General features: G+C 34.1%; 1 protein-coding gene across 1 annotated transcript in view; it reads left to right on the forward strand.

Annotated features, from left to right (window-relative positions):
• LOC126745453 (neuralized-like protein 4) overlaps positions 1-16,108 on the forward strand; it is a 121,609-nt gene that overhangs the window by 100,612 nt on the left and 4,889 nt on the right. The window contains exons 17-20 of the mRNA XM_050453311.1: positions 6,717-6,817; positions 6,872-7,365; positions 7,420-7,660; positions 7,713-7,952. Coding sequence (XP_050309268.1) covers positions 6,717-6,817; positions 6,872-7,365; positions 7,420-7,660; positions 7,713-7,952 — 1,076 coding nt within the window. The remainder of the gene's footprint in view (positions 1-6,716; positions 6,818-6,871; positions 7,366-7,419; positions 7,661-7,712; positions 7,953-16,108) is intronic.

Consider the following 16,108-nt stretch of genomic DNA (forward strand, 5'->3'; position numbering starts at 1 on the left):
TCGCGACACTGAATTATCGGGGTTGGGTTGGTTGGGGCTGAGCTGGGTTGGTAGTGATTTTTTTTTATATAAAAAGGCGCTGAGTGCAAAAAGGACCTGTTGGGTGAATAATCATTTTTCATAAGAAAAACTGATCAAAATCAAATGATTGAGTCTCCGACAACGAATTTATAATAAATACGACATACATTAACTTTTGTAACTGTTTCATTTTTTAATTTCATACAAAAAAACGGCGTTCGATAGAATAGTAAACTGTTGCGCCAGGGGTAATTATTTAATGTAGTCACTTTTTCTTAAACGATTTAAAAAAAAATAAAATTGAAAAAATTGAAATTTTTGGTCTCCGACAATGAAATTATGATGAATACGACATTCACTATCCTATGTACCTGTCTTTTTTTTTTTAGTCTTGAAAATGGGTAGTCGATAAGATAGTAAACTGTTACCGTAATTTGTATACATTCCAGCCCTGACAAAACTCAACAATATGAATGAAAACTTGGCTTAATCTAAATAAGGCTGTAATATATGATATTCTCTAAGAACCTGTTTCTTTTCCTACTTATAAATATTATTAACTAATAACTCATTGCACTTTTTTACAACACCAATTCAGAAATAATGTTCGTCACAAATTACTTAATAGCAATAAGTGTGTGTATAAGTAAATTAAAAACTGTATAGTCTATTACAGTCCTTTTGGTTATTCATGATCATGCTTCCACAAGATCAAAAACTTGCACTTTCCCAAGTGATTCCTATTCACTTCGCAATATAATGCAGGTATTTAATGTTCTAAGAAGAAGAATCACAGGATAGGAGGCCAAGTAGTAAATTACACAAAGTTAGTTATAGTGTTTCTTAATCAGTATCAGGAAGTATCATCCCAGGTCCTTTGTAGTTATCTTAAAGTTTCAAATATACTGAAGAACTCACAACTCACAAATTAATAACTTTTGGCCAACTATCGATAAATATAAACTAATTATTGTAAGCACGACGCGAATGTAAACAAAATAATATACCTATACCTAACCCTATTTTGTGTTAGATGACAACACTACAGCTATTTCGAATAAAAATTGGCTGACGTGTAAAAGACCCAACCCATCATACTCGAACGTTTAAAATATTTCGCGGGTATTGTGTCGAATGTCCATTATGTCGAATGACGATTGTGTCGAATGCACCCGTCTCGTTTTCGCGCGGCCCAGCCATATGATTCAATCTTCTCACGTGCGCACGTGCCAACGAGGACGAAGAGTTAGAGATAAGAGCGAATGTGATGGTTAGATACGATTTTTTTTAGTTTAAATTTTTACTTAGTAACACAATGTAATATGTAAAAAAAAATTGATGTTGCACATTGTCTTGGAGGGGCGCGCGGCCACGCGGCCTTATGGAGCAACCGCCACTGATTACATCTTCACCACGTTTTGGCATAGATCTTATTTGCTTAGAAATAATCCCTGGATCCATATTCACCCATGCTTCCTTCAATGTTCAAACAATTCTTGCTGATTTTTATAAGATTTTCCTCTGATTTTGGAATCTAAAATGCCCCACAGATTCTCAATTGGATTGAGATCAGGGGATTGTGAAGGCCATTCGATTACATTAATGTTTTCCTTTCTGAACCAAGCTTTTACGAACCGAGAAGAATGCTTGGGATCGTTGTCCTGTTGAAATAAATGTCATTAAAGGCATAGTATCATCAGCATATGGAATCATTTGGCTCTCTAATATGTCCTTATATTGCAACCGGTCCATTATACTTTCTATTTTATACAGGAGCCCATACCATAGCCCGAAAAGAATCTCCAAACCATTACTGCTCCACCACCATGTTTCACTGTTGGGCAGGTATACTTGGGGTTGAGTCTTTCATTGACAGGGCGTCTAACATACACAATTCCATCACTTTTGAACAAACAAAACTTGAATTCATCGCTCCAGATTACCTTTTTCCAGTCATGCTCTGTATAATGTAGATGCGTTTTGGCAAAACTTAAACGGGAACGTCTATTTTTTTTTGACAGCAGCGGTTTTTTGGCAGGTCTTCTGGCAAATAACTTGGCCTCTAATAGTCTATTTCTCACCGTCCTCGAAGTCACGTTTACTCCAAGCTCTTCGGATATGCGGTGCATTATCTTATTGGATCCCAGAAAAGGCTCATTTTTAGCAATTTTGATAATTTGTTTATCGGTATATGGAGTGGTTTTTCTGCGTCTCCCTGACTTTTTCTTAATAGATAAATCGCTATTTATATGAAACTGCTTAATTATACGAGACACGATAGATCTATGTAACCTAAATGTCTTTGCAATAGCAATCTGCTTTTGACCATTTTTGTATAAATCAACAATTCTATTTTTAATATCGACAGATAAATGTTTATCGCGAGGCATCTTAAGCAGCCAAATACCGTCAACTTATCAGTTTAAACTAACACTAAGTAAAATATTTTGCATGATTTGAGAAATATTTCAAAAATATTGCTTTACTTTTTTCCACTCTGAAGTATTCTTTTTTGTTTCCCTTGGTAAAACGAGATAAGAATTAACAGTTTTTATTGGCAAACTATAAGTACCATTTGTTTTTATCTACAGAAATTTTATGCTAAAAGTCATCATCTAATATTTTATTTTAGCAACTTATTAAATGTTGCTCTACATTTTTCCACTACTGTACATTTTTGCATTTTTTTTTAATATATATAGTTGCACCACATTTATTTTATTAATTCTTTTACCAACGACGAGACGAGTCCGTTCCTGCTACCATTTTGACGAAGCAAACCTCATCTTATTAGTACTGAATATTAATGCATTTTTTAGATCTATGGTATAGTCCGCTCAAAGATATACCATTGATCTTTCGACCGCAATAAAACCCTAATTATCTGTTGGGACATAAGAAGACCCAAAATTATCATATTTGAGGTCAGAGCCGGATTATTACATTTCTATAATATTTACCTGCATTGCAAAATATTAAGTATGAAATACGATTAATGGCAAAAAATAAGTATGTGGTATTATTTATACATGTGTTTAGTCCAATTTAATATTTACCTGCATTGCAAAATATTAAATAGGCCCGAATTAAAACTTGTGATGTTAGGTCTGTAAGTATTATACCTACAACTTTATACCTTTATGTCTGAGGGTAATATATAATAAGGAAATCCGCAATTTCTTCGGCTCCTTGAAATGTGGGGATGAGAGTGATTTGGAGCTATTAAGAAGAAAAATTTATCAGATGTACATAAAGAACAATCAATACCTACTGTGGTTACTCTAAAAAACATACTAATTAAAGACGAAACAAATATTTCTTGCAGCATATCTAGCTTAACAAATATTTTGCTTAAAATGGGTTTTAAGTATAAGACAATTAATAAACGCCAAACAATAATGGATCAACGATTACGGGAATGGCATGATAATTATTTTACGGCTGTAAGGCAATACAGGGATAAAAATCGAGCAATAATTTACCTTGACGAAACTTGGTTCGACACTCATGATACTGCACAAAAAGGATGGAGTGAGATCTCGTGGAAAAAATGTAACACCAACACACCCTCAACTAAAGAGGATAACAATTATTCATGCACGCTCAGAAAGTGGCTTTGTTTGAAACTGTCTACTACTTTCTGCTAAAAATATAGCAGATTCTTCCCTGGCTTACCACCAAGACACTGACTCACAACTTTTTGAAAATTGGTTTGAATATCGGTTTCTTAAAAATATTCCAAAAAATAGTGTTATTGTTATGGATAATGCTAGTTACCATAGTCGTCAAGTTACCTTGTTCTAATAGTACTAAAGAAGAAATTCAAAATTTTATGGTAGACAATAACATATATTTTGAAGAGACGTACAAAAAACGAGAACTGTTAGATTTATTAATAGCTTTTAAAATAAATAAAGGGTATATGTGTGATAAACACGCAATGGAAAATGGGCATGTTGGATAGTGTTGCGTCCATATTATTGTGTTTTTAATCCCATTGAACTTGGTATCAAGTAAAATCGAATATTCGAAGAAATAATACTTCCCCAACATTAAATGCATATGTAGTAGAATTAATAAAAAATATAGTAAATAATATTACAACCGATAGTTGGGAAAACTCCATACAACATATTTTAAAGGTAGAAAATTCTTACGCGTCTATAAATACCAATGTTCAGTCCTTAATAATATATTTAGACAATGATAGTTTAGAATAAGGTAGAATAAGTTTTTAAACAGTGTTTGAATTTATAAGAAATAATTGTATTTTGTATTCTATATTATGCTCCTATTTTATTATTAATTTTATTTACCCTTATACAGGGTGGCCATTTGAAAACGAAACAGAGCCTATTTTGGGTCCCTCAGAACATTTGCGAAAAAATCCTCGGATCCGTCAATTTTTGATTCACGGGGGAACCATTTTTTTGCTAGTTTCGCTCCCCTGAGGGCAAAGCCCTAGCGGGGGTGAGAAGGGCCCCCAAAATTTTAAATGGAACGGGGGGTCGAGTGATACCTTATTTTGAAGGTATTTTTATGTGGATTATAACCCTAAAGTTTTAAATCGTTACTATTTGCCTATTTGATACAGGGGCTAATAAAAGTTACAAAAACATGTCAACATTTTTTATGAAAAAAAGTGCTTGTAAATTTAGCAGTTAAATAAATACAAAAAATTTTGTTCTCCTACATTGTGAACCGTACTTTCTGTTGTTTTTTTTTAATACCCGTAGGTATCTATGCTAATTCTGGAAGGGAACTTTTGGTTATTGTTGAAACTGTTATTATAGCAACATTTTGAAGTTTAATAGTGGTTGTCAATTACTGCTGTCAGATAATAGTGTGTCAAACAAATAGCTCTTTAAAGTTAGTTAGTTACAACATTGAGTGTGATAATGGTTTATTCACTTGCTGAAAGAGTTGAAATAATTTCTCTCTCTTTGCGAACAATGAAAATGCTAATAGAACTGCCCAGCTCTTTAACACACTACAACACCCTAATCGACAGGTCCATCGCAAGTACATTTTGGAATTGGTTCAAAAATTTAGGGAAACTGGGTCTGTCGCTAATAAAAAGCCCGAAATGGATAATCCAGTGGTGAATGAAGCTTCAGAAGTAGCTATTTTAAGCCATATTGTGCAAGATCCTACACTGAGCACAAGGAAGTTATCAACCGTGTCTGGTATTAAGAGAAGCAGCATTCAGAAAATATTTAAAAAAAAAAACAAGTTTCATCCGTACAAAATGCATCTCGTACAAGAACTAAGCGAAGACGATTTTGATAGGCGAGTACAATTTTGTGAAACTATATCTGAACAAGTCGCCAATGATCCACACTTTCTATTTAATGTATGTTTTTCTGACGAATGCTCCTTTTTCCTAAACGGTACTGTGAATCGTCACAACTGTCGCTATTGGGCTGATTCAAATCCCAGAATATTTCGTGAGGTGCATACACAACATCCTGAAAAATTAAATGTTTGGGCTGGCATTTTTGGTAAACATATCGTAGGCCCCTTTTTTTACCTGGCAATTTAACAGGAAAGATGTACCTGGAGCTATTAGAAAATACAATTCATCCAGCATTAGTGGAGATACTGGAAATTACAATGAGTACTTGGAAAATCGTCTAGTATTTCAGCAAGATGGGGCGCCACCCCACTATGCTGCAAAAGTTCGTCAATATTTGGACCAAACGTTTCCAGGACAATGGATTGGAAGAAGAGGAGCTATTGAATGGCCTCCTCGTTCCCCGGACTTAGATTAGTTAGATTTTTTTTATGGGGCCATTTAAAAACTAAAATTTATGCTAGTCAGCCAACATCGCTAGACCATTTGCGACAAAGAGTAATTGATGAATGTCGTCAAATCGCCCCAGAAATTTTGCAAAATGTACGGGAAAGGTTTGAACAAAACCTGTATTATTGTATGGAAGTCAAACGCCAACATTTTGAACATTTACTTGATTGATTTTATCTTTAAGCCCTTTATTTAAAATTATACTTTTTAACATGTTTTTGTAACTTTTATTAGCCCCTGTATCGACTAGGCAAATAGTAACGATTTAAAACTTTAGGGTTATAATCCACATAAAAATACCTTCAAAATAAGGTATCACTCGACCCCCCGTTCCATTTAAAATTTTGGAGGCCTTTGTCACCCCCGCTAGGGCTTTGCCCTCAGGGGGGCGAAACTAGCAAAAAAATGGTTCCCCCTTGAATCAAAAATTGACGGGTCCGAGGATTTTTTCGCAAATGTTCTGAGGGATCCAAAATAGGCTCTGTTTTGTTTTCAAATGGCTACCCTGTATACTTTTATAAATAAATATTTAACTATCTGGTTTTACTAGTTTTGCCTTACCTTGGAGAAGAAAATAAGCAATATTATTAAAATAATAATATACGAATATGTGTATTTTTGTATTTATTAACCTTTTCTAATATAATACGATTCTTGAATTAATTAATTAAGTTTCATTTAAAATAATTTTCAAGCCGACCCTGTTCCCTTTATCGTTTCTTAAAAACGTTGGGTCTTGTACAATGGGGTTTAATGGTCTAATTAATTTATCGTAGTAAGAGACAACGGTATATCTTTGAGTGTACTATACGACTTTTACCAGGGTGCATTTTCAATATACAATCTCTAACTTAATTGAGCGTTGTTGCTTAAATTTCTCTACATGTTTTAGCACACGTCTTCAAGACAGTTTAGAAATCATCTTGGATCAAGAGACGGCCCCGGTTGAACTAGAAGAATGTAGTGCGTTGGCTTCTACTGAACTTCCCATAAGTAAAGATTTATAATTATTTTTTTCTCTAAAAATACGTGCTAAACTTTATTTAGGTTCGACCAATCGCCACTACGAATTTCACGATAACCACGGTCGCAACGTAGAACTTCAGCAAGAAAAAACTATCGCCAAACGAGTTGCTTCATATAATCAAGGAGTAGTGGCGGTAACACCTTCTTTAGAACCCAATAAGACAGTCCAAGTGGTCATAGAACAACTGAACACGCGCTGGCAATCTTCAATAATAGTCGGTGTAGTATGTAGTCCTCTGGATAGACTTAGTTTTCCGGTTAATGCCTTGGCACTAAAAGGAACAAGCTGCGTTGTGGCTAACGATTGGATATCAATAAATGGAGTAAAAGGTCGATCAAATTATGGTCAAGTGTTAAACACTCTTGTAGAGGGAGACACTATCGGTGTAACAGTTACAGATAATAAATTGTTTAAGCTTATTGTTAATGGGGTAGAGGAAGAAAGTCTTCCCTGGCCTTATCCAGTAGGACAGCCTGTCTATGCTGTTTTTGATTTGTATGGACAATGTCAAAAGGTAGTTGAGAATTCAATACCAATAGTTATAAAATAATAAAATATTCTTTCGTAGATCCGAGTTCTTAACGAGGATATAAAATCATCAGATACTACATCTTTAAATACAGAGTGTGAAAAAGCCGACTTAGAATCCTGTGAAAAGGAACTTAGTGAAAATTTAAGTTTACCTTTGCCAAGTACGAGTCTCGTAACATCTAGTGTAGCTGTAAACGTTTCTCCGATACAAAGCCCTTTGGTTTTGTGCATGTTTAAAGAGGAATGTGAGAATTTTAAGAAAAAGCTGTTACTTCCAGGTACAATTTTGATTAAAAGATTAAAAAATTATGTTTATTTATTTAATTTTAGATCATTATTTTGCTTCAGAAGAATCGATTTGCCACTGCCAAAATTGCTTTAGGTCTTGGACCAAGCAGTCCGAAGAAAAGGAGGGTAAGGAAGCAAAAGATAATTTGCCGTTAGGTTGGGTTGAATTTCCCTTGAAAAATCAGGCCAATATCGGTACAGATAAGTGGGAAATCGCTTTTTACCCGACGAAAATGGGAGCCGTAAGATGTATTTTGGACTCTGGGCAACCTCTGACAAAAGGTAGGTCTTTAAGTAAAAATCTTCTTCTCTTCAGAAGAGATATATGGAGCAATAAAACTTCATTATGCAAAAAGAGTACAGGGCGTGCCACCAATAATTTATTCATTAGTGTGAAATTTTACCTACGTTATGCAGTTCTCGGAACTCCTCTTCTAGCAAAAAACCTCCTCAATGCTCGAATGCAGCTCTCAGTAGATAGATCTACTACGAGCTCCAAATGCACTGCTCGAATAACTGCACACGTTAATAACATTATGTAGACTTTGGTTTTTTGATCATCATTTGCAGTAGCAATATATAAAGGTCCGGTAAAGTCTATTCCAGTAACTTTAAAGGGGTTGGCAATATTAATGCGATCCTTAGGAAGGGGTGCAAATTGCTGACTTCCCGCTTTCCCTTTAAGTTTCTTACAAATAACACATTGGTTTATGATATATTTAATCCTTTGTCGCCCTTTAATCATCCAAAAGGTTTTACGTAGTTCGGCTAAAGTTGCATTCACTCCAGAATGTGCTGTAGATTTATGACAACTCTGTATAATGAGATCTCCTAGATGAGTTTTCTTTGGGAACAATGCTGGATGTTACTGAATATTCTATCTTCATCCAAATGAGGCCCCAAGGTTAATATTTTTGAACTCACATCGATGGGCTCATCGTTTCGTACAGCTCTTATTTCTTTTCCGAATTCTTGTTCCTGTTCATATTTGATCCAATACTTAAAGGCCTCTTTTAATTCCTTAGCTGTCATTATATCAAGTTTCCTTTCTACTTTAGGCACTTTAAGGTTTGACATAAATCGTTTTATATAAGCAGTAATCCTAAGAACTCGTTCCAGGGTCCTATAATTTTCAATCCTTAACAATGGCTCTTTATGTCGCAAATCCTTTTCCAAAATGTTTAAGAATGTTGAACACATAGTATCGTTATTTTCAGTATTTTTGTATTCAGGCCATTCTTCTAGTGAGTCACAGGATGTGACCAGGTCATCCACATAAAATGAGTTCCTTAAGATATCACAAACATACTTCATGTTTTCAGGTTACCCTACATGTTACCCCGAAGGTAACCCTTTTCATCCTGAACTCTGCAATTTCCGGTAAATCTGTGTCTCCGGTGAGTGGTCTTTCAAACCATAAAAACCTGTGACAGTCTCGCTCATTTTCTGCTAATATAATTTGCAAGAAAGCCTTTTCTATGTCAGCTGTTAGTCCAATCTTCCCAATTCTGAAATTTAATAAGACTCGTAGCAACTCAGGTACTAAATTTTCACCAGATTCCAACAACTCGTTAAGTGAACTGAAATCTCGCGCGTGCGCACTCGCGTCAAAGTCGACCCGAATTTTCGTTGTGTCCTTTTCCTCGCGATATACCGGCCGATGTGGCATATAATAGGCTCGACCCGAAATTGTTTGATTAGCCGGTTCAGCACAATCGTTAATAATGTATTCTTGCATTGTGGCATCATATTCCATCAACTTCGAATTTTTACTGAGTTTGTTTATTAACGAATTTAACCGTAATCGCGCACTCTCATAGTTGGAGTCTAGTTTAACATTGTCATTAATCCACGGAAGATTAACTTCATAGCGACAACCGTTAAATTTTATTTTATCTTGAATAAATGATGAGGTGGATTTATTTGCTTTGACACTTTCACTTATAATACCGATTGAGTCCAAGTCCCAAAACCGTTGAACATTAAATTCGCCTGCATAATCCACCTTTGGCAGTTGTACATTCATTACGTTAGAAACATTTACATAACCCGAAAAGTCAGTAGATTGATCCACACCAAGAAGAGTCCATCCTAATTTAGTGTCCAACGCGGTTAAAGAGTCCGTTAATTTTTTAACGCTACCTGTTACAATTTTCAATAGTTGTCTGCTCCTATTAACAATGATATGCCATTAACACATTGAAAATCGCAGGTATCAGCCATTGGAAAATTTACGATAAAATCGTTAACAACTGAATCCTGAGTTACTGGGGGTTGCAGAGAATCAAAACATATCTCAGGCACTGCCAATGCAGACATTTTTATTAAATTATCATCATATTTGGATTTAAGCCAAAAATTTACACGTTTACAAGCTTTGGGAGGAACTACCGAGGAAGTCCCAAAAGGCATAATAGAAATATTATGTATGCCCGTTACTTTCAAATTTAAACTTTCAACAACTGATTCCTTTATAAAAGTTGTTTGACTCCCGCTGTCTAAAATCATCCTTATTAATGCTTGATGATTATTATTATTTAGTAAAAATGCGGCTGCAGTCTGTAAATACACATGGCTCAAGTTTTCGTTAGCCAATAAACTCGAAGAAGAAGAACATCCGATATTTTCAGTTAAACTCGCGTTATTATTACTTATATTTTGCTGTATTGTAGCTTGCCTACTGCTACTTGCGTGGGTATTTGCAAAACTAGGGTCACAAAGAGAAGTTGCATGTTTTTTGCCACATTTTTCACACTTTAAATGAGATGTTTTACAAAATCGTGATGTGTGATTAACTTTTGTACAACGAAAACAACAATTTTTCGATTTAAGAATATCCTTTTTCTGTGCCAAAGTTGAATTAGCCTTACACAATATCGTTTTATGTTTTCCAGAACAAAAAAGACACTTTTTCTCTACTGGTGTGAATAAACCTGCTGCTGTAAAACTACTATGCTTGTCTTTTCTAAATTCTACATGTTTTGGTTTTTCACTACTAGGCGTAATACTTTGAGCCTGTTCTACAGAATCTATTTCTACCTTTAAAAACTTAAGAAGTTTGGCAATATGGTTAGTGTACGAGAGCTCAGAATCGTTAGATTGGCCACTTACTACTGAAGCTGTATCCGAGCATTCAGATGAATTTGATTTTTCCTCTAAAATATATTTATTAAAATCAACTCTCATAAAATAGGGCAAACTCTTTTAAATTACTGATTTTAACATCCTTCCATACTGATCCGAAGATATTCCTAATGCTTGAAGTGACTTCGTAATCGTTACAGTATTATTATATAATTTTCTTAAAGCAAGAATATCTCCACGACTTTTTACAGGTTGTAAAGCCAACAATTTTTGTATGTAAGTGTCGACCAGTTTTTCTGTATTGCCAAACTCATTTTTTAACAACTCAATGGCGTCTTGGTAACATGCTTCATTTGGAGTTAAACCCTGTATTGCAGTCGCAGCTTTCTCCGTTAATAAAGTCTTTAAATAACTAAATTTAGCATTGTCATCAAGCTCGTTATTATTATGAATCGCTGCACTATACTGTTCCCACTGATGCAAGTCGATATTGAATTTTAATAGTTCTAATTTAGGTAACCTTATCATTGTTTTAGACCTTATCCTTGTATTTTCTGGTGCATCACCTGTTACCTGTATATTAGCAAAAAGTTAAATTAGCTGCTGGTTCTTGCACTGTATTCCCCTTAATTGTACAATCCAACTCAACTATGATTTTTACGGCCTTATCACTATAGTCCAAATTAGAAGTCCACTCGGCAGTCAATGTATTTTCATCGCTATCCGCACTAAAAGTTGCCATATATTGTTCATTAGCAGTAGACAGTTTATCACTGGCTTATTTAATACGAATTCGTTGTACTTTTAGTTTTTCCACGTTATCGTGTTCGTTAACCAATAGTTCTTCGGCGGCTTTTATAAGTTTCGTTATTTGTGCCCGACTCGCGGTCCGATATGCCTTTTCCATCGTTTAAGTTTGTAAAAAACACCAAATAGTATCAAGTCCCTTACTGAATGATTTTATCGTTACTCGTTATACATTAATTAATCGTTATTTATTTTACGCGGCAAACCACAACGTGAGTCATACCGATCCAACACATTACTTATCTTATACGAGACATTACAAAGAAATACTCGATGATACGTTAAAAAGGGTGTTTACTACCGTAAAAAACTTCCCGGGTTTCGGCACCATGTGAAATTTTACCTACGTTATGCAGTTCGTTACGCAAAAAGCTAAATAAAACGCCCGGGTCGTAAACAAGTTTTTTTATTAAGCGACACCCTACTTTGAACAAATCTGAGTAAAGACTAACTAAGCTAAAAACTAAAATGACGAACACTTGGCCCGATACCATTAAGTCTTTGTTTTGCACGCCGACACTCGGCACTTGGTAATTCGATATTATTTTTTCTCCCGCACTATCCCGTTTAGCCCGTACCGCTCAATATTTATTACATTTTATCAGTTATTTTTAACATTAGTATAGTTTGGCATTCGTTTCATTGTAAAATTCTTCCTATTCGTCAAGTGTAAATATCGCCATCCGCTTTTGGTTCAATTTATGACTTTTGTTGATTGTTATCCACTAATAGGCATTAAAAATGGTACATATGACATTCTTATAAAGTAAAGATCCTTCGATCTTTAATTAAATACAGTTTCAAGGCTTCAACCATTTTAAAATTCCGAATACTTTCGGAGATATCCGGAAAAAAACGCACTTTGGCAAAATTGTTTTTATTTTTTACCAGCTCTATTTTAACAGATACCAAAAAACCGAAAGCACTTTTTCATTGCCACTTTTTGTGCTCTATAATTGATGTATAAATAGTTTAAATTCGACGTTTCGTATTTGAGTTATCATCATCAACTTTCATTTTTTTTATGGATCGAAAAAAAAACTACGCCCTGTGTATAAAAGCCTATTTAATGACAATTACAACGATGTATCACACATATTTAAAAAAAGTTTTATGGTCAAAAAGTAACTTTTTATGAAAATTTGTTGTTTGTGTCATAGTAGGCCACGAAGGAGCATTCAAAAAACATTTGGCGCTTACCCATATTAAAAAAGAGCAAGGATTAACTAACTAACTGAAGCATTTTGACATTTGCTCTCAGCTTTTACATGTATATATATATATATGCTCAAATATTTATCCACAAACATTTTCCATGCCTGGATTAGCTCGTCTAACAGTTGAGTTTAGTACGTTTATAAGCATATCAGGGGTTATGCTATTAATGGCTTCGATCACTAATACTTAAAGTTCCTCTTCACGCTCAAAATTTCCCCCATAGATATAATTTGTTAGATATCCGCACATAAAAAAGTCAAAAGGCGTTAAATCTAGCGATTGTGGACTTAACTGCACATCACCCTACGTCGCAATGCACCTACCTTACTATGAAATTATTGATTTATGTATTCTCGTACTTCTCTAAAATTATGACCAGGCGCCCCATCTTGTTGAAACCAACAATCTCTAATTATTACAAGTGGAAGGCCGTCTAGTTGCTCTTCTAAATCATTTTGAAACAAATTTAGGTAACGATTAGATGTCAGCGAACCGTGATAAATAAATGGCCCTAATATGTTTGTAGTCAAAATGTCTAACGAAATATTAAAACCAAATCGATTTTGGTGCCTGCATTATTCTTTTTTCTCGTAGTTTTCTTGTGACCAATGATGGGAATTAAAACGATTAAAAATTCCATTATTTGTAACCATACTTTCATCTGACCATATTACCATGAAGGGAAAATTAACGTCTTCTTAACTTTGCTGGTGTACCATTCATAAAATGTTAGCCGTCGAGTATTATTCTTGGGTCTGAGACAAACTCGATAATTAAAAGGTTGTATTTGTTCTTTTTCGAAACAAAGTGAGCCGTTAATTTCGGCACTACTGTATTTTTATTTTATTTTCCTTGTTGATGTTGTAGGATCGTCAACAACTGACGGGAATATTGTTATTTCTTTTTCTTTATTTATTGCCTTATTTCTTGCGGACACAGGTTTTTTGAAAGCACCGTGTTCTTTGAGATTTTGAAGCAGTCACCTAAACATAGAATGACCAGGCTAGTTTCTCTCAGAATACTTATTTTCACACATGTTTGCAGCGGCATCACAATTTTTCCGACTTAAGATATAACACTGCACCATGTCCAGCTTTTCCTCGTTTGGAAACCCTCGTTCCATAGCGAAAATATTCAAAAAAGACGGATAGTTAACAAACTAAATTATAAACTACACTTGGAAAATTATACTAACATAAATCAATAAATAACAAAAACAAATTGTTTTTCCAGCGCCTACTCGCGCAGAACATACTGGTCAATTCTTTATTAACATAAATAAGTCATATTAATAAGAGGTAACTTATACTAAGTATGGCCGTTATTAGCATTAAATTTTTGTTATAGTAAAAGCTGAGAGCGAATGTAAAAAAAACGCTTTAGTTAGTTATTCCTTGTTCTTTTTTAATATGGGAAAGAGCTTAATGTTTTTTGAAGGCTCCTTCATGGCCTAGTATGTCACAATCAACAAATTTTCATAAAATGTGACTTTTTACTTAACTTATTTAAATAATAGCTTTGTCGACAAAATTTTAAATTTTATGATAATAAAGCGTTGATTGATTGATTGACCACAACACTTTTTTAAAAATTATGTGTGATATATCATTGTAATTGTCATTAAATAGGCTTTTATACACTGGGTGTAGTTTTTTCGGTCCATATAAAAAATTAAAGTTGTTGATGATAACTCAGAGACGAAATGTCGGATTTAAACTATTTATACATCAAATTGTAAAGCGCAAAAAGTGACAATGAGAAAGTGCTTTCAGTTTTTTGGTATCTGTTAAAATAGAGCTGCTAAAAAATAAAAACCATTTTGCCCAATTTTGTTTTTTTCCAGATATCTCCGGAAGTATTCGGAATTTTAAAATAGTTGAAACTGTATTTAATTAAGGATCGAATTGCGCAACTTTTCTCTAATTTAACCGACCTTGTATTTCCTACCGTCTCCGAGATCCCCATGCAGTTCATCCTTATTTTGGACACCCTGTATATCATAAAAGACTCTTATGTCATGATACTGCCTACGAGTTCCTAAAATAGTATGTTTTAGATTAGACTCAAATGCATAGTAATTATAGGAAGTGGAATGTTTTTCTTCCTAATTTACCTTAGGAACTTGTGCTCAATCTGCTCAATTAATTTTGTTACATATAGTTGTTACTCTGATATATTCAGCGTGAGGACGAAGTAAACTGCAGTAGAGAAGCTTAATGGATTAAACACTTTTAAAATCTTGTGTGCATCTTTTTAAGTCTATATTGTTGTCGATACACCAAGCTGCAGATCCAGTTTTAAGGTGACACAATCAGCCTCATTTGTAACCCTACAGTTAAACTTATCTGCAAACGAAAATTACTCATTGTGTAAAAAGCAATTACCAATATCTATGATTTGATATAGATATTAAAGGTCGTCTTAGATTGGATGGACTCTAGAGAATACCTTAAATTCATTAAACTAAAAATTACAATCTGCCTATGACCTGTTAAGTAACTTCCTAAATTAAACGTTGAACAACAGACGCTTTAATGATTAAGACTTAGTTTTTTTTCCAAAGTTTCATAATTTGCACGGTCAAAAGCACTTGAAAAGTCAGTATAGACAGCATGTACATACCTGACTACTATCTTCAAATGACTGGATAACAAAATAAGGAAAGTGAGAGTATACAACTCGGTGAACCTGCCTGATATAAAGTCAAGCTATTTATTACTTATCATATAAATTACCGCAAAGGTATAAGTTAAGAAAAAAAATAGTGGAGAACATAAGGATAGTGAGCCTTGTCTTTAACTTTCGTCTCCAAATGGTCGGTTTAAGGCAATAATGAGTTTTTTTTCTAGTTTTTCTCTAATTCTTCACTTTTTTTAATCTTTTCTTGGTCTTCATCTTTATTTTCTGAACTGAATTCTGATCTTAGTTTAAGTGCCTTTGCCATTCTGCCAATTCGTTTAGCTTCTTTCCAAGTGACCCAATATAATAATAAATATTTTATTTGCAAACTCAACATAACTACATAAAAAAAGAGAAAGAAATACACATTTATTCTTTTATGCAGATAAAAGGCCGACAAATTCAGAATTCTGCCAAGGCAGATTCTGGTCTTTAACATTGTGGCCAAAACTTAAAAAAACTAACTGGAAAAAAAAAATTAGAAACGCTTGTAACAGACTAAGTTTAATTATACACACCTACCCAAAAAATTTAGAACATTAACATAGTACCTCTCACAAAAAAAAAAGAAAAACACGCACATTAGTTACCCACACTAAACACAAATTTTCAGTCTCCACCCATACCCAAACTAACAATATTGACCCTTC

This window comes from Anthonomus grandis, chromosome 16 (genome assembly GCF_022605725.1).
Source record: "Anthonomus grandis grandis chromosome 16, icAntGran1.3, whole genome shotgun sequence".
Taxonomy (NCBI): domain Eukaryota; kingdom Metazoa; phylum Arthropoda; class Insecta; order Coleoptera; family Curculionidae; genus Anthonomus; species Anthonomus grandis.